Source organism: Saccostrea echinata, unplaced genomic scaffold (genome assembly GCF_033153115.1).
Source record: "Saccostrea echinata isolate AGI-Se365-2 ecotype Australia unplaced genomic scaffold, CSIRO_AGI_Sech_v1 ptg000001l, whole genome shotgun sequence".
NCBI classification, from domain to species: domain Eukaryota; kingdom Metazoa; phylum Mollusca; class Bivalvia; order Ostreida; family Ostreidae; genus Saccostrea; species Saccostrea echinata.
In genome coordinates, this window is record NW_026889750.1 from 10,978,527 (window position 1) to 11,004,000 (window position 25,474).

Sequence of the window (25,474 nt, forward strand, 5' to 3'; positions counted from 1 at the left end):
TAAAGGTTTTTACGTAATCAACAATGCATTTCCTCATATTTTGATTTCTATCATTCTCTCTCCTGTAAGCAGTGTATTCTTTCATGCGGGAAAATCGATTCAGACCATAAAATGTGTCATGACCTTGGTAAACACTTTAATCAACTTAAATTTTGAGTAAATTAATGAAAAGTAATTGTTGAGTTTACCTAAAATAAAAAAATAAAGAAATCCTGTTAAATAATTCCATATTATATTACTAAATTACATGAAATGTATAATTCATATATGCATGTATTTTGATAGTCATAGTGAAGGAATTTGCCTGACAAGATTTTTATAATAATCATAGCACAATTTTTTTTCCCACCAGTATCATATTCTTTATGATGTCTATTTTCAAAAAAGCAAAACAAAAAATAAGTAAAATAAACAAAAATTAAAAATCAAATAACCAACCAACAAAAAAAAAACTTTAATTTTAATATCGGAATTATTATTATTATTATAAATTTCTGTTAACTTAAGGTCATTTGAATTTGAATTCGAGCTCATAGGTGTTAAAATGTTCAAATTATAATAAACAATATTTTGTGTAAGGTCTTTTCAATACAATGTTTCTATTCTTTTTTCACAAAAAAAAAACAAACATAAAATTACCATGCAGCCCTTTAACAACTTGCTTTAACAATATGTGATAGGTTGAGTGTTTCCGTGTTTCTAAAAGCAATTATGCAAAATATCAACTTGTTTTTTTGATTTTTAGATAGCTTTGTTGAACAAATACCTTCATCTTAATTTTGGGAAGTAATGAAGAAAAAAGAATGTAATAAGTAAGAGAGTAATATTTAATGTTTGCATTCAATAATGGAACAAGTAAGAGCGTAATATTTAATGTGTGCATTCAATAATGGAACAAGGAACAGCGTGATATTTAATGTGTGCATTCAATATATACAAAATGTCCTCCAGTCAAATGTACCTTTCTGAGTAATAGCCATTAACCATATACACATATATTCAAATTCAATTTTTCATTTCAGTGCCAATAATCATGGAATTTTAAACCAGAGAATTCGTGCTTACAGAGTCACAACAAGGTCTGTAAGTGAGAGAATTGTATCCAAAAGCTTTAGGACCAACAAATTTAAGTGCTTCTGCCGTTTTCAACTTTTCATGAGCTGGCAAAACCAGCACGGTTACACGAAGTCCATAGCGCAATGCCTCTGTTGGTACTGGCTCCCCGGTATCTGTATCAACAATGGTGATCAAATCAGGGACAGTTGCTACAACTTGTTCCTTGTCAGCTGACGTTAAGGTGGCAACCACATTTTCGTTCTGAAATTCAACTTTCAGGACATCGTCGCTGTTAAATGATGTTATGGTAACATAGCCTATATTAAACCCACCCGTTGTTTCTCTCTTTACGCCAACTATTTTACCACCTATTAATATTCTTCCGCCGGTTACTCCAAGAACCGCGTCTGTTGTAGATAGTTTCATGTTTCTGGCATTAATTACAGCCCTTCCGATTTTCCACGCAAGACTAGTTGTGAACAGGACAGTTTTCTTCAACACATCGTCTTTTTGCAAGCTTGATATTACAACACCTGCCATGCAACCCATTTCAACAACTACTTTTCGGAAATGATTTTCCAAATCTTTAGCAGAATTGGCTTTTAAAACGACAGCTCTTCTCCCTTTTGCATCAGCCAATGTAGAAGGATATGGTAGCATTCCGTATATAAGAGGAGTAAGCATTTGGAGCTCTGGAAAAGCTCTTCCCATTCCATCACAATCTAAAACCGGCAGGTTCATTTCAGCGGCAACAGTAAATGGTTCCACAGAGTTTATGCCTCCTATTTCCGCACTCATCACACCAACAATTCTCTTCTGGCCCATGTACTTTGAGAGGATTTCATTCTTTTCATTGCACTTAAAATCATTAATGTATGTGATGTTTTCTTCTTTTATAACATCAATGTCTTCTGGGATTTCTCCATTACAATATCCAGCAGAATATAAATCTGCCATACATTTCAATGCATCTTGGCTTTCTTTGCCAAGAAGCTTTTCCTCTGCAATAAGTGGTGCTCCCATGCTGGCTACAATAACAACCAAATCATTCCTGTCATCAGCATTTTCCATGATCTTCAATGGATTTACTATTTTGATTTGTTTCCCTTCCCTAAGAGAATTTAAAGCCCTTAGTTTTCCAATATACGGAGAGCCACCACCTCCAGATCCTAGAATCCCTGCACCAATAGTAATGCATTCCACATCGAACTCGTTCAAAATCCATTCCCCAGCTGTGTTAACAAATGGAGTCTCTGCTTTGCATTTGTTTTCATTCTTTCCGGCCAGAAGTGTATTTGTACTAGAATTCTGTTCTTTGTTGCCTTTGGCATATTCTTCATAGCTAGCTGGCATGTTTCTTTGCTCTAGTTTTCTTAGAACAAGACTTACGGGACGACTCTTCATGTCTATATTACCAATTGTTTTCACGAAAAATTTAGAAGCATTTCCGGGAAGATATGATAATGGGATATCTCCTTCCTCTAACACAAATATGGATTTTTCCTCAGCTCCCTTTTCTATGGCATTAGCAATGGAAAGCTTACGAGCTTCATCTAATAGGTTCTTGTGTGCTTCTTCATAAAATCTTTTCCTTATATCCATTTCCACACGTTCCTTTTCTTCTCCCGTCATGTCGTTCTTTAAGGCTTCTAACATCATCCTGTCTTTTTCTACTTTGTTTATGTGATCATCTAAACTCTTGACATATTCCACATTTCCAGCAACTTGGGAAAGAGCCGCACCGATAGCATTTGCAACTTCAGAATATTCAGGAATTATGATTTCACTAACGCCTGTCATCTTTTGTTTCTTATCTACGAGTATGTGACCACCCCCTACCAGAATCACTGGAAAATCTTCGGATGTGATTTTTGTTTCATCGATACACTCCTCTATTTTTCTTTTTATCGCCTCGACAGATTTTTCAATAAATTTCTTTGGAAGATGTTCGACATTTCTGGGTGTTCCTACCTTCGAAATGTTTGCTGCAACCGAAATGTCCGTTGCAGTAATCTTCTTGTCACTAATGTCATCCTGATTCGCAAAAACTAAGCTCTCCTCTAATATTCTATACCCAGCACTCTCTGGTCCTACTACAATTTCTTCGCCTTCTTGTCGCACGTAAGATCCACCTCCCAAACCTATGCTTCTAACATCTGGCATGTGAAAATTAGTTCTTATTCCTCCAATTCTAATCTCGGATGATGAAAGTTTTGGAAAACCTTTTGTTATGAGTCCTACGTCTGTAGTTGTTCCTCCAATATCAACCACTATCGCATTTTTAAGCCCTGAAAGATAAGCTGCACCTCTCATGCTGTTTGTTGGTCCACAGGAAAACGTGGTGATTGGAAATTTCATTGCCATTGACTTTTCTATGATGGTACCATCATTTTTGGTAAGAAAAAATGGACAGGTTATTCCTATTTCTGATATAGCGGTGTTAAACCGCTCTACAGTTCCTTTGCACAGAGGTTTCAAAGTTTCATTGAGTATTGCTGCATTTTCTCTCTGCAAAAGCCCAATTTGGCCAATGTGATGTGACAATGTAACACTTATATTGGGATTATACTCTTTTATGAACGTATAGATCAAGTTTTCCTGATCGACACAAACAGGTGAAAATATTCCAGCTACAACAATATTCCTGACACCAATTGAATACATTTTCTTCAGAAAGTCAATAATTTCATTTTTATCTACTGGTGATATTTCTCTACCATCGAATTCGTATCCTCCATTTGCCATACAGACTCCTCCATAAACAATTTTTCGCAAATCTTCAGGGATGTCGGAAAAGGGTGGAATGTTGCGAGATGCCGGTCCACAAAGTCGAATGACACCCACCTTAACAAGGCCTTTTCTTTGTAAGACTGCATTTACAAAGTGGGTGGTTCCAATGTTAATTTGTGTAAGGGCTATCGGCGATATCTCCAAAGCTTTATTGATAACTGAAACCACAGCATTCCTTACACCGGAAGTCACGTCATGAGTGGTTTGTGTTTTAAATGATGTCAACACTTTAAAAGGATTCGTATCAATGTCCAGGATGACTGCATCCGTGTTTGTTCCACCAACATCCACTCCAACAACTACACGCTTTGTATCTGTTGCCATCAAGAAATAGTAGGGTGGCTGAAAAAATTGAAATAAAATCTTCGAAATCTCTATTTTCTCCAAAATTAATCTACATGTATATTGTTTGTTATCACTGAATAAGTCGTTTCAAATGTTACCTGTAAGACATAAAATACCATACACTACTGAGATAGATAGATAGATAGATAGATAGATAGATAGATAGTGGGCGTGGGGTTTGCAATAAATATCATTTTTTAAAATGTAGCTTTATTACTAAAGAATAAACCAAGGCTGTTTTCTACCCCCAATTTTCCTGATCACTGAGTTCTACATTTAACGGCCTAGTTTCAAACGACCTATCATATTTTAGTTATTTACTCCGTTTATTCAATATTTGACCTGAATCAAGTTCGAATGTGACTATTTCATGTTTTCAATGAGTTTACACCAAGCCATATAAAAATGACCTCATTACCCTGTAAAAACATATTTTCGCTATTTATAGCATTTTTTATTCGGTAATCGTGTAAGTTGTCAACAGGTAAAACCTAGAGTACATGCAGAGAAAAGCCTTATTGAATGCTCAAGTGTATATCTAATTTACATAATTTTTGCAGAGAATTATTGGAATAAATGAATATAAAATGCAAAAATTGTAGATAAATGAAGTCTATCATCCGTGTTTCCAAACACAACTTGATTGAATTTTACACAACATAGCTTCCATACTTTAATACTTTGTTTGCCGATCTCGAATTTCAAGTTGTAAATTATATATTCCTGGAACTTGCTATATAATTTTTAGTAAAAATATAAAAGCTATATCGTGATCTTTACGATACAACCACAAACCCTACCCTAAACCCCACGTAACAAAATATACCACTTTCCCGCGAGGCTTACCTATCGAAAATATTAAGTCCAAGATTCCACTTAGTATACAGTACTACATTAACTTGCAGTATTATATTAGACAGTACTTGGTCTACGGATCAAAAACTGAAACCATAGGTATAGCACTCTAGAGTCTAGACTGTTTATCTGTACGTGATTTGAACTAGCATTCACCGTTTATCTTTATTTCCTATGGCGAGCTGTTGGTGTTATAAATGAATACTTTACAAGTAGCGAAATCTTTGCACCAGTTAAATTATTTTCTAAACACAACACGCGCTAATGCACTTGCTTAGCTGAATCTTTTGCAGTTCTGCATGCTTTTATATGTATTCCTTTTACAAACTTTATCTGGAAACAGGCCAGTGGGATTTAATTACGCGTTCACTAGTTTAAAACTTAGTCTTATAACCACAGGCATTTGTTTCGTATACGGGGCACCCCTACTTATTTTTATCACAAGGTACCTATCTCAATTTCAGACACCCCCGCTTCAAGCTCGTACTTTGTTTATATATCAATTATTAACCTACTTTAAAATGACATCGTTCGCTTCGAAAGACTTTTTTCTTGTCAAATTAATCGTTTCGGACGTCTCTGGTCAAGCCTCTTTATTGTAGACCACTCATTTCTTCCTCGAAAATTACCTCGATACAAAATAAGACTACGAATGGGATACAAGGACTTCCGGTTGGGGTTATAAATGTAGGATAAATCCAGAGACTTACGAATATTCCTTTCCGATGATATTTTCAAACAAAGTACATGTACAGTAAAAATTTACCCGAAATACCTATTCAAAAAAACAGATCTTTGCATTATTTCATAAAAACGATTAAAATATTTGTTTAAAAAAAAGCAATGCAATCATTCTTAATTTCAAAATTAGGATGACTTATACTGATTTACAACTTCTTACTAATTAAGTCGTTGTAGTTGGCAACAATAAGGCAGGTTAAGGACCCTATCTGTATTTCTTGGGAATCTCTCAGATCTCTCAATTTAATGCAATAGTTCGCCGGCCCGTAGGAACCAGGGGAATGGGGGTAGGGTAAGTGGCAATAATTTTGCCAAAATGATGTATACTATAGAAAACGAACCATCTTTATGGATAATTAGGAATTAGTGAAAAGTAACGGCATCATTTAAAAGTCTTGTTCTCAAGAACCACTGGCTAGAAAGGGCAACAATATGCGATCAAAGTTTTACATAGGTGTATAAGAAAAAAATCATTTGAAATTTTTGTCTCAAGGACAGCAAAGCCATGGGCAGTCAAATGGAAGTATCCTTAGGTAGTGTAGATTCAAGTTTGTTCAAATCATGACACCCGGAGATAGGGTGGGCTATATTAGTTTTCATATAAATATATCAGAAAAAAATATTCAAAATTTTTTCTCAAGAACAGGAAAACCATAGTTAGTCATATTTACATAGAAGCATTCTTAGGTTTTTAGATACAAGTTTGTTCAAATCATGACACCTAAGTATCAGGTGGGGCCACATAGTAGACATTACTTAAAAATGCATACGAAAAATTTATTAAAATACTTTCTCTAACGAATAGCAAAGTCATTATTAATCATCTTAATATGTAAGCATCCACATTTTACTCAATGCTTGTGTACAGGGAAAAATATGCTGATGAAGAGCAGCAAGATGAAAGTGACTCAGATGAACTGTGGCCCATGGGCCTCTTTTTTTTTTATTTCTTTTCAAGGAGGAGGGATAACTTTAGCCACAGAGTTGGTAAAACTGCCCTCGATCATACCTGTCTCTTGTATGTATAAAATCAAATTCAAAAAAATTATCTAATATGGATTTTTTTTCTTCGAATTTGAGAATATATCTATACTGTTATTTGCAAGAGATGTCATCTATGCAAAATTGATTAAATATGGAACTTAAAAACTTATACGCTTACAAGTTCCACCGGTTGGGACAAGGTTTACTTCTCAAATATTATTCATGCTTTATTTCAGATCACAAAAGGTCATTCAAACTCAAAAATTGGCCCTCCACAATCACATACACAAATCAAACACCCTCCCATAACCCTGCAAATAAAACATCCTACCTTATCCTGCCAATCAAACATCTTCCCTTAACCCTGTAACCAAACATCCTCCCTTAATCCTGCCAACCAAACATCCTTCTTTAATCATGCCAACTAAACATCCTCCCTTAATCCTGCTAACCAAACATCCTCCCTTGACCTTGCCAACCAAACATCCTCGTTTAATCCTGCCAAACAAACCAAACATCCTCCCTTAATCCTGCCTATCAAACACACTCCCTTAATCCTGCCAACCAAACATCCTTCCTTAATCCTGGCGAGCAAACATACTCCCGTAATCCTGCCAACCAAATATCCTCCATTAATCCTGCCAAGCAAACATACTCCCTTTATCCTACCAACCAAACATCCTCCCTTTACCCTGCCAACCAAACATTCTCCCTTAACCCTACCAACCAAATATCCTCCTTTAACCATGCCAACCAAACATCCTCTCTTAATCCTGCCAAACAAACATCGTCCCTTAATCCTGCCAACCAAACATCCTCCCTCAACCCTGCCAACCAAACATCCTCTTCTAACCCTACCAACCAAACACCCTCCCTTAACCCTGCCAACAAAACATCGTCCCTTAATCCTTTCAAACAAACATACTCCCTTAACCCTGTCAACCAGACATCTTCCCTTAATCCTGCCAACCAAACATCCTCTCTTTGCCAATCAATCTCCTCCCCGAACTCTGCCATGAACTACTTTGCTGCATTACATCTAATTTTAACTTTTGCAATAGATCATAAATTAGGAACAGCAATATTGGTTCTCTCCACTTGCCAAACCAGCTATTAATTTTTTATCACCCTACGGTGTCAAAGTGAATTTTACAAAATGCTAAAATATTCTTTAAGAATTGACCATGTTATAATTTTTTTTTTCGAATTAGAAAGTGGCGATGCCCCATCTTACCATTTTTAAAAGATAAGCTCGTAATCTTGAAATGTTAGTCAAAATTGTGTTATCCGTGTACAAATAATGTTATCTGTTAACGTGACCCAAGGTATAATCGTTTTCAGTTCAGAATTTGACAGCGGTATGAGCTGGATCCAGGTATTCGGACGGAGAACATAAACACCCGACAAGGTATCAGCATAATTATCTAATCTTTATTTAAAGAATTTTTTACTTGTAATTTAAAGTTTTAATAAATTGTAATGTTTAAACGTTATACTGTAGTATTATTATTGAATGGTGAATTATAATTATAAACTGGGGTATATGTCAACAATGAGTTTAGGTCACATGTTTATATCACATGTAATAACTTTACCTAGGTATAATTAATTAATTTCAGTTTATTGCATGTGTATGTCATTTTATTTTGATATTTTCTTTAATAAGTTGTTTTTTAATAAATCTTCCACAAAAGCAGAAAAATAAGACTTTTCTATGAAATATTTTTATAAAACTCATTCGTCTACGAAAGCAGAATAAAAGAAGACATTTTCATAAAACATTTTTTACAAAACTCATCCGTTTCATTCATGTACCTTTTGTGTACGTTTGCAAAATAAAATCAAATTGAATGTTTCTATAAAACTCATATTTCCTATGGCGCTCTCGGAAATCAAAGTATCATAGAAAATCAAAGTATCATAATAAATCAAAGTATCATACAAAATCAAAGTATCATAGTAAATCAAAGTATCATACAAAATCAAAGTATCATAGTAAATCAAAGTATCATAGTAAATCAAAGTATCATAGTAAATCAAAGTATCATAGTAAATCAAAGTATCATACAAAATCAAAGTATCATAGTAAATCAAAGTATCATAATAAATCAAAATATCATAGTAAATCAAAGTATCATAGTAAATCAAAGTATCATAGTAAATCAAAGTATCATACAAAATCAAAGTATCATAGTAAATCAAAGTATCATAGTAAATCAAAGTATTATACAAAATCAAAGTAAAGAGAAAAGCAAAATATCATAGAAAATCAAGTATCATAGTAAATCAAAGTATCATAATAAATCAAAATATCATAGTAAATCAAAGTATCATAGTAAATCAAAGTATCATAGTAAATCAAAGTATCATACACAATCAAAGTAAAAAGAAAAGCAAAATATCATAGAAAATCAAAGTAACAACAAAAAAAAATCAGAGTATCATACAAAGTAAAATAGAAAACCAGAGTATTATACAAAGTAAAATAGAGGATCAGAGTATCATAGACGATCAAAGTATCATACAAAATCAAAGTATCATACATAATCAAAGATCATAGTAAATCAAAGTACCATGATGGTGAATCAGAATATCATAGGAAGTAAAAGTATCATAGAAAATGAAAGTATAATAGAATACCAAAGTTCTATAGTAAATCGAGGTATCATATAAAATAAAAGTATCTGAGAGAAAGAGAATCATAGAAAATCAAAATATCAGAGAAAATCACTGTACCATAGTAAATCAGAGAATCATAGAAAACAAAGATATCATTATAAATCAAAGTTTGATGAAAATCAAACAAAAATAAAATATAAAATCTGAGTATCATAGAAGATCAAAGTATCATAGAAAATCAGAATATCAAAGAAAGTGATTGTGTCATATATAGGAAATAAAAAAGAACAGTAGAAGACCAACGTATCATGATAGTGATTCAGAGTACATTGTATCATAGTCAATCAGCGTATTATCGAAAATCAGAGTATCATAGAAAGTGAAAGTGTAACAAATTACTGAAAGTACTACTACGAGTTGATGGTATTGATTATATAATGTTTAAATGAGTTGAGGTCTCTAGTCCATATATGGATTATGTTATATTAATCCATATGCAATGATGAAAGCTATCACTTTAAAATTTGTTCTTTTTGTTTTCTTTGAGAAATAAAATTATATCATTTTATTTACACCTTTCGCATCCTGTATTTTTAACATGTATATTTACTTTTTTAATATTTACTGGAATGTATAATAATTCCAGTAATCATTAAAACTACAGAGAACATTTTTTGGGCACTCGATATCATTTGACAGAAATATTATATATCAAGAGACTAGAAATTTCAAATAGAGAAAAATGGCACAACTGTTCTAAAGTCATATTACAGTATTAAAAGAACTCCTAAATAGACCAAAAACAAACAAACAAACAAAACAAAACAAAACAAAACAACAACAACAAACAAACAAAACAAACAAACAAACAAAACAAAAAACAAAAACAAGAAAAAGCTTTAAACATACATATCTCAAACCAATTGGCCAAACCCATAATAGTATTACAAGTAGGGAATTATTATTTACAAATAGCGCAAATTCCATTAACATGCTCATTGAATATTTTCACTGCTTTCTTAAATCGACAAACAATTTGACATTTTCAATGCACATCAATATGTTCCCATTCTCCTGATTAAGCCAGTCTTAAAATTCAAATCTTTTACTTTCATTCAAATGTATATTTCATAATTCAATTTTCTTGATTTATTTACTATTGAAATCCAACTCCTTGTCTTTCAAAATTTACATGCACAAATGATTTCAAATCAAATAATTTAGCCACTCTTGAAATTCAACCCCCTGTCTTTTATGATCATTGATATGCGCAATAACATTTTAATTCTCTTGATTACGCTACTCTTGAAATTCAACTTGTTGATATTTAACTGAAATAAGCACATTTTATATATCATTTCTCTCAGTTTAGCCTTTCTTGAAATTCAACTACTTGACTTTCATTGATACATGTATGCACGTTTAAAAATTTCAATTCTTTCGGCTTTTCGACTGAAGACTTTAAATTCATCACAATGGCATGATATTGACTTTTTACATGATCTATCTACTCTTGAATTAATTTACTTTCTTGATCATTTCACATTTATAAATATGCATTTCACATTTAATTTATCAATACACCCCACTTAATTTTTTTTGTTTTTTGTTTTTATTTATTGCCTTCAGTACTATTAATTCATCTTATAACATGGCCAGCATCTGATAGCAAAACACAGCTGGACATATTAAAGGAAACCACTTTCCAGTGTAGTGCCGACAGTCAATGAGATAAGAATCACAGGCGTGTTACGTGACCATTGCTGTATTTAAAGCTTGCTTTAAAACAGATCTAGATTGTGGAAGGCAGGGATTCTCAACAGTGTTTTTAACAGGGAAAAAGAAATTGGAGCACAAAGTTGTCCGCTGCTGAAAAAATCTAACCCGTGCAGAAATCGAAATCTTTTATTGCTTGCACAAGAAATAAGAACTTTAACTTCAAAATTGTTTTTTCAACCAGTATAGCTCATTTCTTTCATTTGAGATTAGTAGTTGATTTACTTCTACCTTCTTTACTGCAAACTTCTCGCTTTGTTTACAAACATAAGAAGTGTGTTCTCTTTGTTGAATGATTCATCGCTAACGCGGGAAAAATGCTCTGTTCATTAGCATAACAGCGCAAGAATTAATTTATTTATATACCACCAGCACGTCAATCTTTTAAAAATAACCTGGTTTGTACAATGTTCAATTTTGTGAATTTTCTTTAAAAATCTGTTTTCAAAATACTTCTTATTATATAAAACATTTATTGCTTTATAGATCAAAACTTTGTTTGCACGACATGTCACTTTTATTGACCGCATGTCCCTAACACTAATTTCTTTCGCGGATAGACACAAATTCCAATAAAATTAATAATAAACATTTATGTTTATAAACACTTCAAAGTATATCAAGAAACATATTCTTGTTCTGTAGATTATAAAACTATAAATAAACCAATATTGTACAAGAACCCGTACGCAAAATACTCAAACGAAAATGTGATTAGTTTCGATACATTGGGGAATCCCTTACAAGTCACATAACATGAGTTGATACCATCAACTCGTAAAAATGAGAGTATAGTAGAAGACCAAAGTATCATGATAGTATATCAGAGTATCATAGTAAATCAAAGTATCATTTAAAAAATCGAGAGAAAAAAATCAGTTTTATAAAACAAATAACCCAGAGTATCATATTAATTCATGGAAATAGTTAAACAGAGTATAAAAAGAAACAAATTGCGGCGAAATATTTTATTGCAGTTAATTACAATTTACTTTCTAGAAACTTATGTTAATTTTATAATACGTTTTTATGCTAGATAAGGGAAAAAATTAAATTTACAATTTATGCTTTTATTTTCAGATGTGTTTCAAAAACGTGACAGGGACCCAATTGAGGGTACTGGTGTGGGTTGGGTTCGTCGTCGGGTGTATTGCAAAGTTCGTTACCGGGTCCCTGTTTGTTTACAATGTTTATCAAGATGACATCAAACAGACATTTAACTTCAGCCAAAAAGACAGTAGGACTTCTTTTCGTATTCATAGAATAAATCATATCTAAACGTTCTATCTTATAAAAATTAATAAAACATAATTGCAAAATAAACACATACATGTATATAATTATTCGCAAAACTTTACTAATATTTGTATATTTATGGTTGTGCAGTGGAAATTCAACCATCTTTGCTGAATCTGGGACTAGGCGTGGGGTTTCTACCAGGGATGCTTTACGATAAGTACGGACCTACTGTAACGTCAATCGCGGGACTATTCGTTTCTGTGGGGTCCTATATGCTGCTCTGGAGCACAACTAGATATGTAGATTTTTACAAAACTGCTGGAGGTCTTGTTGGAGTGTACTTCATGATTTGTGGTTTGAATTTCTTGTTGATTTTTGTTGATATTTTTTTTTTAATTTTATGTTTGAAATGGAGTGAAAAGATTATCTTTAAACATCACATTAAAACTTATCCTAAATTGGCTTAAGGTAGTACACAAAAGATATGCCAAATTTTTCCCTCAACTTCAGTTTTGTTCAAACTTTGATATTTTGTTCTAGGATACAAAATCTCTCTTTAAATGTACTATGAAAGAAATTCAACCATTCATTTTTTGCCCACATAGTTTGAAATTTGGCCTATCAAACCCGTTTAAGAAGATTGTGCCGACCTGAGATTGGGTGTTATTTAAAAATAACCAGTTGATCTATTGCAAACTTGTGTCATGCTGTTTATAAAGAGGCAATCATTTTGTACTAAAATTTAGTAAAATATTTTTTCATACCGATATATTTGAGTAAAATTTGATGTAAAAATAGAACATACATAGCCCCGGAATTAAAAAAAACCCACATGTAAATAAGCCACACGTTAAGTCCACTTTAAAGAAAATGTATAATTCAATTTTTACAAAAAATCAACAGAATAATTGAAATAGAACCCAGATTAAAATATATCAAAATGAGGGAATTTGAACTGGTGATTTCAGATATTTTGGCGATTTTAAGTAAATCAAATGCCAAAAAATGTGAAGATTCAGTAGATGACATCACTATATTTGACCTTTGACCTCTTTGTATGACCTTGACTTTTATTGTGCAACAAGAATGGAAACTCTTTATAAATATGTCCAAATATCAGGTTTCTACTATATATGGATCAAAAGTTACTTTGCATTTAAGAACAGACAGTCATATGATGACACGATCCAAAATGTAGGCTCCCGAATGACCAATATATACAATGTAGGATGTCTCTAATTTTTCTTCAAAATATGGTGAAAACATGTCACATCTTATTATTTTTCTTACAAAGATCCTTGATTATTAACATTGTAGTGAAATTATTTTTTTTTCTGGTGTACTTTATAAGATTTGCGTTCAAACAGATTTCATGGGTGTTGTGTACTACCTTAAGGTTAATACAGTTTCTCAAAATGTAGATTCGGTTTTGAATTCGTGTTTCTTTTTTTGCATTTGGCCACTTCTAATTCTTATAATAGAATTCTTATTATAGAAGATTGTGAATGATCTTTGTATAATGCACCTAACGTTTCATAACATGCAGATTGTTAAAGCTGACAAATCGGTTGATGAAACATTATTTTAAATTTCAAAATGATCCTCAGGCTTCAAATATTTTGTTGCCAACCTGAATCATAGTTGATTTTTTTTCCTGTTTTGTAGGTCTTGGCTCAGTATTTACGTATATGGTGGCCCTTAATACCAATGTCATAAATTTTTCTGATAAACACAGAGGCAAAATCGTGGGTGGTCTGAACTGTTTCTTTGCTGGAAGTCCATCGGTCTTTTCTGTAATATATTATCATCTGGTCCAGAAAACGAACCAGCATGCAGAAAGTTTTGCGTCTTTTATGGCATTCTTTGCTGTTCTTTTTGCTATTGTGGATATCATCTGTGCTCTATTTCTGCGGGTTTACAACAAAACTGACGAGGTATACACTGTTGATCCCTCAGAGATAATTAATGAGCATCAATCAAAAGATGAAACTCCGATGAAAAATATGCCAAGGCATGACTCTCAAAATGAGAGCGACTGTTGTGCTCCTTCAAACCTCATTCCAGTTGAGCCAAAGAGTCTTAAGGAAATTCTGGTTGACCTGGATTTTTATCTCCTGACTGGAATGTTTAGCTGTGCATCTTCTGTTGGACTGATATACCTTAACAATCTTACGGTGATATCGAAATCGGTCCATCTTGACTATCACGACCAAGATTTTGTACTTATCATACCTATCACGAACGCCATTCTTAGCATATCCATCGGTCTTGCTTCTGATTATTTTCAAGAGAAAATACAAAGAATGGTGATAATATTTCTCACATGTTTTTTATACGTTGGTCTGTCTGTATTGGCGATGTTCCTGGGTGACAATTACGCTGCGCTCTGTATCGCAACTGCCCTCTGCGGAATGGGGACCGGTATAATCTGGTCCCTTTCACCAACAGTAATGAGTGAAATGTTCCATATATCTAATTTGGGGAGAAACTGGGGTATAGCTCTCCTATGTGCCGCTTTAGTCGGAATGGCTGGACAATATTCTTTTGGAGCTTTGTATGACGAAAAGAAGCCAGAGAATGAGCTGTTTTGTTATGGTCTACACTGTGTGTCTGGCGGACTAGGAATTTGTGTGGGGCTGGCTGTAGCAGCTGTTATCTTTGGAATTGTATTGATTCTGCACAGAAAATTTAGGATATCTCGTCTAAAAGCCCAAAAGTCTTGAAATAATTCAATAGGTCGCTTAAATAATTATTTTATCATGTTCTATTTTTTTTAAGTTTATATAGGTTGTCCTGTTCTAACTTTTGCAATTACACCCACGCAGGTATATATTCAAAATTGGAACAAGGCAGTTACATGTGGAAGCGTTAAGCATACTTCTATATATATTATGTCTTCACGTTGTAAACTAGTATGTTGTATGTCCGAAATATATATATATATATATATATATATATATATATATATATATATATATATATATATATATATATATATATATATATATATATATATATATGATACGTTTGCATTCTAGATACAGGTACATTATATTACAAATAGGAAATATTTCATGTAAATACTAATTATATAGCTTTATATTTTATGAATATTGCAACTTTTTGAAGTTTAGACTTCAGTTAGTGACAAAAGACATTACTAGTATAGTCGAAAATATTTTGGTTGAGGAACTTGAAAGTTTTAACATATTTTCTAGTACATGTCTGAGGTTATGTTTGATACTCATGGAACACACGAAATATTTGGTTTTACAAAAATAAAGATTTGATCGAGGGCCTTTAAAAATATATATATAGTGTTTTTGATGTTCCAAGGAAATCTAGAGGTTGTGCATATATTTATATACAGGCAATTCAAACATAATATCGGAACAACTGCTAAAAGATTCATTCCAGACATTATATTTAGGTCCAATAACAACGAATCAAGGTGTTGCTTAGTAATTCTTGAATGTCTGATTTCATTAAAGTTTTCTTGGTTCTTCTGGCCTTGAATCTCAAAAATGGAATGCACCGTCATATTGGACGTCCCTGATAAAGGTTATCATGTTGAACTAGATAATTGATAGTAATATCAAGTTTGATAATTGAGTATTTTAGTGGAGAAAGTTCAATACTTGGGAAATATATATATTTTTAGGATGATCTCTATGAAATGCTACATTATTTAGTTCATAATGAAAGCAGAGAGAGCAATTGTGATGTACATGTATGTTTTAAATAGTATTTTGATGTTTTATCGCCAAAATTAAAAACATAAAAAATAATTTCGGTCTTGATGATTTTTTGCAGAGTCAGGATTGCGTGACACTGAGCAAACTATGTTAATCGGATTATCATTAACGAAGTACCAGACCGTGGAAACAGCTTATTGGTGAAATATTATTAAAAATAACTGTTCAGGTGGGGGAGGGGGGTACCTTATCTTTCCTGACCACTTCTAATTAACGAATACACACAAAAATTAGTATTATATTACAAGACAGTATTTTTAAAATGATGATTTAACCTGCTTCTTTCACTTTATCGGTAAAGAAGAAAGCAACCACCTGGTAGAGTCCTGTCTCAATAGATGTCCACATCAATCAAACTCCTTGCATTTCAGTTGATTTAATTTAAATCCTAGGATCAGACCACGTGTTCTTCTGTGTACAATCATAGGCGTCAACAACAATATTTCATAAGTGGTTCCTTCAAAGTCGCAAATTATTTAATAACAGTAATGAGTATAGTTCTTTGACTTAATAAAGACGATACATATATGAGTGTTTGTTTCTTGTTTTATAATATCATAATAAACTAATACGAGGGTTGTCCCAGCAAATCGCGAACTTTTTAAATATTTCATAAATTACCTGACCAATATTATTCAATTTTGGCATAAAGTTGGGAAATGATATTTTTGTCATTTTGGCTAAATATAATAGGGTTACAATGCCATTTTATAAACATCATTTAAAGGGCATTAAATATCGGTGGTCGGATTATCACAGTAAAGAACAAAAACCCTTGGGATTTTTCATGGTTTTATTGTGTGAACAGATACAACAGAGAAAATAATCGAGAAAGAGAAGAAACAAGATATAATTGGCACGCAAAGCTCAAATTGTTTATAGCCTAAAGATTAACAAATGTAAACAATACAAAAACTCAGTCACAAACACAGGCTGCAAAAAAAAGCAAACTTCCCTATTGTCTGTAAATGTGCAAAATAGGGACGTTTTAAAATGACAGGTGAACAATATTCAACTTGAATCAATTTTCAAAAACAAAACTCTTTTTAATACTATTTGTTTCATAAAATTCTTCAAATCTTCTATTTTGTGTATATAGTATATAAGTTAAAAAAAACATTTTGAGCAATTCAACTTTCAAACATGCAACATTCTCTCAAAATAACATACATTATATCAAAATATTTCAAACATAACAATATGCATATTGCAAAATCCTAATACTGATGGATTTTTTTCTAAATCCTCTATTTTAAAATTTAATACTGATATTTGAACGGTACGACACGCATTACCTTAGCAACACCTCTTCCTATATTTCGAAAGAACAAATTTGAAGAGATCCCAATCTTGCAACCAATACCAAGTAGAGGACACGAATGTCGCCGAAGTATCACAGTGTTATTGACTACAGTTAATGTGTTTTTGACAAAAGCAATCATCCGTGTAAAACTTGCGCATCCATGCCATCGAAGACATGCTTTTTACCCTGGATAATGTTCATTCGAAGATCTGGGTTATTTTCTCTGAACTGACTGTGGAAATTTCTTCTAACATCAGTTTTTGAGAAACTATCCTGAATTTGCAGAAGAGTTGACTGGGGTCTAGGAACACCATGCCCAGGTTCCCAGTTAAATCTTTCGTCATTCTTGTATCCTATGTGGTGATACTTTGGAAACTGGCTTTCGTATGCGGTTTGGAATGTGTATGAATGACGTAGATTTGTTGGAGCAACATTGGATGACAAGCTTCCAAATTCGTCTCGATATTCTGTATCCGTAGTCGAGAAGGGTCTCCTTCGTGCCCGGCGCGGAGAAATCACTGGTTCTGTTGTATCGACTGGATTTTCCTTGATAACTGGTGTAGGATCTGGCATCAGAAAAGTCGGTTGGGGTCGTCTAAATGACGTTTCGTTATTCTTCCTGTATTCCGCTTGTGTACTCAAGTACTGAGTCGTATTCGCTTTGTCGTCTGCATTAGTTTCTTTGCCGTCAGCCATCGCAGCACTGAAAGTACGGAACTTGCCGTCTTCTCGACTGCTAGCGACAGTCACACTGTCTGAAAACGAGACAGACTTCGACATTCCATTTCGATTCCTAGGCTCAGCTGCTGATCGTACGTTTTTAAGCTTGCTATTCTCTACGGACATCAAATTCAGGGGTTCGTTTCTACCAGCCGGTGTGATTTTATAATCTTGAAGGAATTTATGAGTATTGAAACTATCACCCATATTACTTTCTTTGAGAATTGTTTCTCCCTCCTGAACTTTGACTTTGGCATTTTCGACAGTTGGCTGAAGAATACGTTTTTGTACATTTTTGAGTTCGTTATGAGGTAGTATAACTTCCCTCGTTTCTCTTCTATCGCCTGCAAGATTGGGTTGACTAAGGCTTAGTGTGCGCACACCTCTAAAGGCGTCTTTCATGTCTCGACTGAGCTGTGTTGGCAAGTAGGCTGCATCCTCATGGCTGTGCATTGTGTTCATGATCTCAGGACCACTTGTTTCGATATCGTTCATGGAATGAGCTAGGACTTCTGGACTGTAACTTGTTTTGTACAGACCTGCACGCTCTTCGTTGTATTTTCCCTCGTGACCATAAAATGTCCTGGGCTTTTCAGTTTCATGGACCTTCTGCATTTTGTGATTCAAAGTCGTGATTACATGACTTGGTTTTTCTAATTCTAGAACAGCAAATCGGTTCTGGGCTTCAACTTGTTGAAAGGTTTCATCCTGAAAATATATGCAAATATTTTTTTCAGACTCGTAACAGTAACTTTAATGAAAATCTTTGTACTGAAGAACGCAAGTCCGAATGTTACCTGTCTTTGTTTGGTAGTCTGGAGATAGTTTTCAGCAGTATCTGGGGGTACTCCAACAACAGGTGGACAGGGGATATTTTCGGCAGGTTGCCTCTCCATTTGCTGGCTGACTACGCCAAGATTGGGATCGGGATGAGCGGTATCATTCAGTTCCTTCCACCTCAGAGCCTGCATGTGTTGATTTTGTTCTTCTGTAGTATCAGGAAGGTTGACATATTCTGCTCCATTCCACAATCTATGTTCTTCTCGCTCTCGTAGAGTTTTACGTCTGTAAAAATCAGTGAAATTCAAAGACCTTGTTATATCGTTGCTTGTTACGAAAAATATTTCAGCAAAGCAGAGTAGAATAAAATCATTCCTTACGGAATATAATCTGCGTTTTCGTCTTCGTCCGAATTTGTCTTCTGAGGAGGAGGACGGGGAATGATGGTGCGGGCTATCCTTCCCTCAAATGGGCGGGGCGGATCAAACGTATTGATTGATCTTGGGTACTGGAAATTACAAACTAAACTATTAGATACTTAAAAGGATGTGGTTATTGAAATAGCACAGATTCTACAAAGTAATCTTTGTGCGAAAAAAAAATTAAGTCGTAAAATATGTAAGGAAAAGCATACCAGTTTATCATCTTCAACACCGTAAACATCCATGGCTCTTTTCTTGTCATCCATGTTATCCAGTTTCATTGGATTCAATGGTCCGAGTCCGGTGTTGTTGAGATCGTATGTCGTCTGCCATTGATTGCGCTCAATGTTGCGCAGTGCGTTTGCAGACCTTTCCGTGATTTTCTCAGCACGATCCTGGAGATTCGGGCAAACGACTTTAGGTGGAGTTGGATAGTACTGTTGACGGCCACCATGTGCCTTCACAAGCTGTAAATAATCAATATCCGGATATAGTTTGAAATTAAATTGAGGTTTAGTACGGACTTGAAATTCAGCACTCAACTGTAAAAAGTGGGGATTGAGCAGTGGTTAAAACCACATACCTGATGGAATCCATTCTCGCCCTTCCATTCCAGGCCCACTTTTTCAGATTCCTTTGGGAAATACTGGATCTCTCGACGATCTCCATAACCTGAAAATAAACACTTCAATTATGTAACATCATTCATACTCCCTGTTAAATAGTTGTAATATATGCATACATGTACTATGGTACAGTCTCTCTAAAAATTTTCTTTGTCAAATAAATGGTTTTGAACTTTGCATAAACAATGTACACAAAATGAATTTTGTCAAGATGAAAATGATAAGACTTTTATAAGAATTTTGGTTTAGAAGTTACCTTTTGTTTTGTGAATAATTTGTACATCAAATGCTGTCGCTGGCATTTCGGCATTTATCGGCTGTTCTCGGCGCGCCTGGACACCACGTTTAGCATCTTCCGGAGACTGGAATGTTGGGAAAACGGCATAACGAGACATGTGTGAGCTGTATGGGTGCTCCGCAGGAAAATCCTTGTTTATCATAATCTCCCTGAAATCGTAATTAAACATATACAATTTTTCTGACAAGAAAAATTTGAACTAGGATAGAAGATTCATTTCGCCTTTCCCTGAAAAAAAAATTGCTTACCCCATTTTCATCACTTGAGGTCGTGGAATCCTGGAAAATCAAACGAGAAATAATCATTATTAAATTGCTCCTTACAAGTATTTATTATATACATAGATATACGATAAATGATTAGGACATATTATATCAGAAATGTTTTTCGTAGGGGTTCTCTGCGTTAATGAAAGTTCATTTTACTAAAAAGTGTTTTTTTTCTACTTTCAAATAATATTTATTGATATACACTGCACGTGCATATTGACATGATTACATGTTTACAAATTACTTTAAATAATCAATTCTTTATATTGAGCTTGGCGATTGATGCATATAAAGCTACGATTTTTTTAAAGAGGTTGCACTGTATTGACGTACAGTTCGTCGTTGCTTCGAATGTTGCTCAGTTTGAGCTGGGTGAGGGTGTAGTCCTGATTTACTGGTTTTCCTCTGCAAGTAAACAAAAAATATGACAAAAAATTGCTTTTAAATATATGTCTGAGTATATATGATGCGGAGAAGAGTTGCAAAAAAAAGTAGAGTCTTGAAGACAATGTTTTAAACATATACAAAAATTAATAGCTGAATGTGTCGAGACTTACTTTTAGATACATTCAATAATTTTTTTTTAATTTCCATTAATCATTTTAAAATATCAATGAATAGCAACTATTAGTTAATGAAAATGAAATTACAAAATGCGTTGTGTTTCATTTCTCTTTAAATCTATAAAGTTTGCAATTAATGTTAAAGGAAAAGAGAAGCATTTAGAAATCTATGGTGCGCAAATTCTGAAAACATTAAAATGGTAACCTAATTACTGAAAACCTAGGTAAACTAATAGGCCTGTTGAGAAAGGTCAGACTACCTTAACGCATCTTTCATCCAGAAAAATAATTATTTATAAGATATATCCCTGGGGCTCTCTCGTGCCATTTTAACCATTTATCAAAGCCCTCAATCGTTATCCTATCTACCATCAAACCAATTGTCGCGTGTGTTTTATTTATCACCATCCCATTTCTACACCTTAACACCACGTAAATCGATAATCATTATATATTTAAATTTAAGTCTTCATCACGCTTGTGTTCATGGTGCCACATATGTTGTAATCATCAATTATTCATAATTAAAGTAAGATTCAATAATCAAGAAGCTGTATACACGTATCTCACAATTTGTTTCTCTGTATTGCCATATGGGAATACCACCCCTAAATATATTTGCTGTCAGAAAATCTTGTATATGTAAACTTATCCTGTGGTTAGAATCTTCTTCAATTATAGCTGCTGTTGTCTCAAAAGTGGAGAGAAAAAAAAACGTCTGTTTGGTCAGACAGAAGTTAATTGTATAAAGAGAATTTTAAAAACCAAAACATGAGAAATTGATGTGTTTACGTTTGATTTCGTAAACAATTACCAATGGAATGCCATAAAGTTTTATAGTATAATTGTTACTAGTATGCAAAGAGAATACTATTGTGCATACATTTCAACATGTTCAACATATACAAACGTTGAAATCGTTATCAGTTAGTAGCAATTTAACCCAGACTGATAGGGGTATTTACTCTAGATCCTTACTACTATTTTCATTCGCTATAAATACGTGTAATATTAAGTTTTGTCTGTGTATTTATGTGCTGAATCTTTTAACACTACCTTCAGTTTTCACTTTTGAAATTCACAAAACACATTTTTTTTTTACTTACTTGTAATGCCATGTCGGTTCTCCTTGGCCACGATTCCAAGCGTTAATGTTCTCTTTCAGTTTGCCCGACCCCCATTCCGTGGGGACCTTGGGGTTGTGGTCGACAGGTGGAAAAAATTCCAGCGATGTCATGACCTCAAATATTTAGTTATCCTCCGAGAACTTGTTGAAATAATGGATAATTACATCGATGTCTAACAATTGTCTGTGTCGCGTCTCTCGTTGCTAAGACGTATTATCATGCTAATGAATACAAGCTCCAGTTATAATCCGAGAACAGGTGCTTTTTCGTTCAGGTCTGTGATAAATCTTTAAAGTTCCGAGTGGGTTTAAAGTTTTACGTCTTCTATTTAAAAGAGTTCGACTTTGAGGTTGATATTAATATCGATATATTTAAATGCTCAAAACCATTCATCTAAATCCATTTCCTGCGAGATAAAACCTACTGCTAAGCTGTGAACAGCAGATCAGCGAAATTCAACACTTAATCCGATATACTATGAAGGTGCGGATTAATTATCCAAATATTTAATTTGGGTGTTGCAGGCGCGGATCCAAAAAAATTTGGGGGGGGTTAAAAAAAATTCAATCAAGAAATTTCTTGACAAGCAAAAAAAAACAAATAAACAAACAAACAAACGTAAACAAACCTGAAAAACCTATTTCGTGTGTGTGTGTGTGGGGGGGGGGGGGGGAGGGGGGTTGCTGACTTCTAAAGCTTCATATCTATTGATTTTCATACCAGCTTAACACGGATCCGCGTTTTCTAGGGGGGGTCCAAGGTCAGTTTCAGTTGGTTTAGTATATACATTTAATAACTCTGCAAATTCCAGGGGGGTCCGGACCACCACCACCACCCCCGACCCCCTCTAGATCCGCGCATGGGATCAGATGCCTAGGAGGAGTAAGCGTCAAACATCGATTCAACTGATGCATGTATGACTCTCCATTTATAAGTGGACTTGGATGTTTGTCAAAGGAAACCCAAAGTTTGCAGACATTCGTGTGATTGGATTCTATAGACTGATATGTTGTATGATCCCTTTGTAGACAATTTAAGTGCTCCATAACCTTTTTTTTTTTTTTTTTTTTAAAAAGATAGATTCTTACATTAGTATGGAATTCCATATACGACTGCCAACTGCTCACTGCTTACTGCCAACTGCTCACTGCTTACTGCCAACTGCCACTGCCCATAGATGATATTGCCTGTTTTGTTATCTTTAATATCTTTAATTGATTAAACACTATGATAGATTACAATAATAACACGAATTGGCTGGTTCAGGAATTTTAAACAGCGGAGGCAAGGAAGGAATAAATAGGAGGAAAGAGTATTCCCTCTTAAATACAATATGTCTAATTCCCACATTTCCTTGCAGGCAGGTAATTCAATAGCTTTTTTGACGGGGGGGGGGGTATTAAAGGCTTATATACGTCAGAAAAAATGGGGGGGGGTGCAAACTTTTAGTTGGATCTTGGGTTATATTTGTTGGTATATGCATTTATATCAGATATACTAATAAAAAATCATAATGGCCTTTTACTCTATGTAAAAACAGTTCTCTTGCTCTCAGGTAAAGAAAAGCGCTATTTCAGTGCGGGGGGGGGGGGGGGGGAACAACCCAACATAATTCCCTTGACAAGGAATAAAATAAATCACAGGCGTCTTTATTGAGGGAGCTCTACTGTATATAGTATATGTTGGAAATTTAGTGGGTGCGCCCACCACCACTACCACCACGAATGTTTTTACAGGTCTAACATTAGCCATTAAAACGATTTACATAAGACACATATGAAAATTCCCACACATAAGCACTTTTCCTAGGGTAAAAAGAAACACCGAAAGATATTACTAGATATTTTACACTGTGCAAAAGTTATATGTTATTATAACTTTCAGTAATATTTTTAGTATAAATACATAATAATTACATACACCAACAAATGTTACTCAAGATCATTCTAAAAGTTTGTTCTTTTGTCGTATGTGACCCCCCCCCCCCCCCCCCGCTTTTCCCGCGTCCAAAAAAGCTACCAACTTATTTGCTTGCGACGAAATGCATAAATTAAATGTTTTGTTTGTAAGAGGAAATACTCCTTCTTCCGATTTACTCCTTCCTCGCCTTTACAGCTTAAAAATTCCTAAGTCCTCCAAATTTTGTTATTATTGTAAGAACTACGCACGCTAACTCTCGATTCCGCCTACATTTTCCACCCATTTAATTCAATATAATGGCAATTTGGACATTAAAACTTGTTTGAATGCAAAGAAAAGTTCATTAATATTAAGTACTTATTTTAAAAACCAGTGACAAAAAGTTAAATGTTCTTATTTACAACTCCTTCATAAGGGGGTAGAAAATTTTATCAATTGAAATCAGGCTGAAAACATCACCAGATTTTCAAATACTCATGAAAATGGATAAATGACTCTTAAATCTCACCGTATGTTTTAAGGTCAAGATCTAGTAAATAAAAAGAGCCTACAGATTTCTCAAATTTGAGAAATAAATTCCTTTAATGAAGCTTTAGAAGTGCAGCTTGATCAAATAAGGTGTTTCGGCGCATAATTTGTAGGTAAACAAGACGAAAAATCATCTTCTAAACTGTCATTTTCATTCAAAAATTAAGAAAATCAGTCATGAATATGGGAGTTTTTTCCATATCAGACAAATTAAATGTATCCAGATTGCCTACAGTCTCTCAGAAAACGGTAATTTGTATGTTCTTAGCCTCTTCTTTAAAATAATATTAAATTGAATATAGGTTTCGGGATTACTTTTCACATGATTTCCAATTGAATTCCAGGAAAATACTTTATTTTCTACATAATTCTAATACAGCCGTAAAGTACGGCAAAAAAGAAAGTTTAATTTGATTATGACGTCATAATGGATCTAGCATAAAAAATGCAGTCTAAAATCATTTACTAGATCTTGACCTTAACTTATGTAAAATTCAACATATGAGATTGATAAAGTGATAAAGTTCATTTTTTTATTTGTTATCTCATTTGAAATTGGTAATAAAATGATTATTTTCCTGTTTTTAATCTTTAAACACGTGCCCCCCCCCCCCACCCGTGAGACAAAAAAACCTTTGGAAAGAATAAAAACTGAAAAAAGGATTTATTGTTTCGCGGGGGAAGATGTTTTGAAAATAAAGATTCTTTCATTTTCCGTTAATTTCTATAGTGAAAATTTTTCTCAAATTAAAGGTTTA

At 33.8% G+C, this 25,474-nt stretch overlaps 4 protein-coding genes across 4 annotated transcripts in view; 2 read left to right on the forward strand and 2 right to left on the reverse strand.

Moving 5' to 3' along the window:
* The window catches only part of LOC133185180 (zinc phosphodiesterase ELAC protein 1-like), a 295,055-nt gene that overhangs the window by 256,444 nt on the left and 13,137 nt on the right, over window positions 1-25,474 (forward strand). The gene's annotated exons all lie outside the window — the stretch shown is intronic.
* On the reverse strand, window positions 839-5,112 carry LOC133185129 (uncharacterized). Its single transcript, XM_061320191.1, has 2 exons — window positions 5,038-5,112; window positions 839-4,188 (listed from the first exon to the last, which is right to left on the reverse strand). Exon 2 carries the CDS (start codon window positions 4,168-4,170, stop codon window positions 1,042-1,044), a length of 3,129 nt encoding a protein of 1,042 aa, XP_061176175.1. The 5' UTR covers window positions 4,171-4,188; window positions 5,038-5,112; the 3' UTR covers window positions 839-1,041.
* LOC133187993 (uncharacterized) lies at window positions 12,247-15,137 on the forward strand. Its single transcript, XM_061323417.1, has 3 exons — window positions 12,247-12,403; window positions 12,553-12,759; window positions 14,071-15,137. The coding sequence occupies exons 1-3, from the start codon at window positions 12,247-12,249 to the stop codon at window positions 15,126-15,128; spliced, it is 1,422 nt and encodes a 473-aa protein (XP_061179401.1). The 3' UTR covers window positions 15,129-15,137.
* Window positions 17,583-22,533, reverse strand: LOC133188095 (uncharacterized). Its single transcript, XM_061323515.1, has 9 exons — window positions 22,248-22,533; window positions 20,912-20,983; window positions 20,558-20,587; window positions 20,268-20,458; window positions 19,969-20,057; window positions 19,598-19,852; window positions 19,344-19,471; window positions 18,981-19,248; window positions 17,583-18,891 (listed from the first exon to the last, which is right to left on the reverse strand). The coding sequence occupies exons 1-9, from the start codon at window positions 22,376-22,378 to the stop codon at window positions 17,599-17,601; spliced, it is 2,457 nt and encodes an 818-aa protein (XP_061179499.1). The 5' UTR covers window positions 22,379-22,533; the 3' UTR covers window positions 17,583-17,598.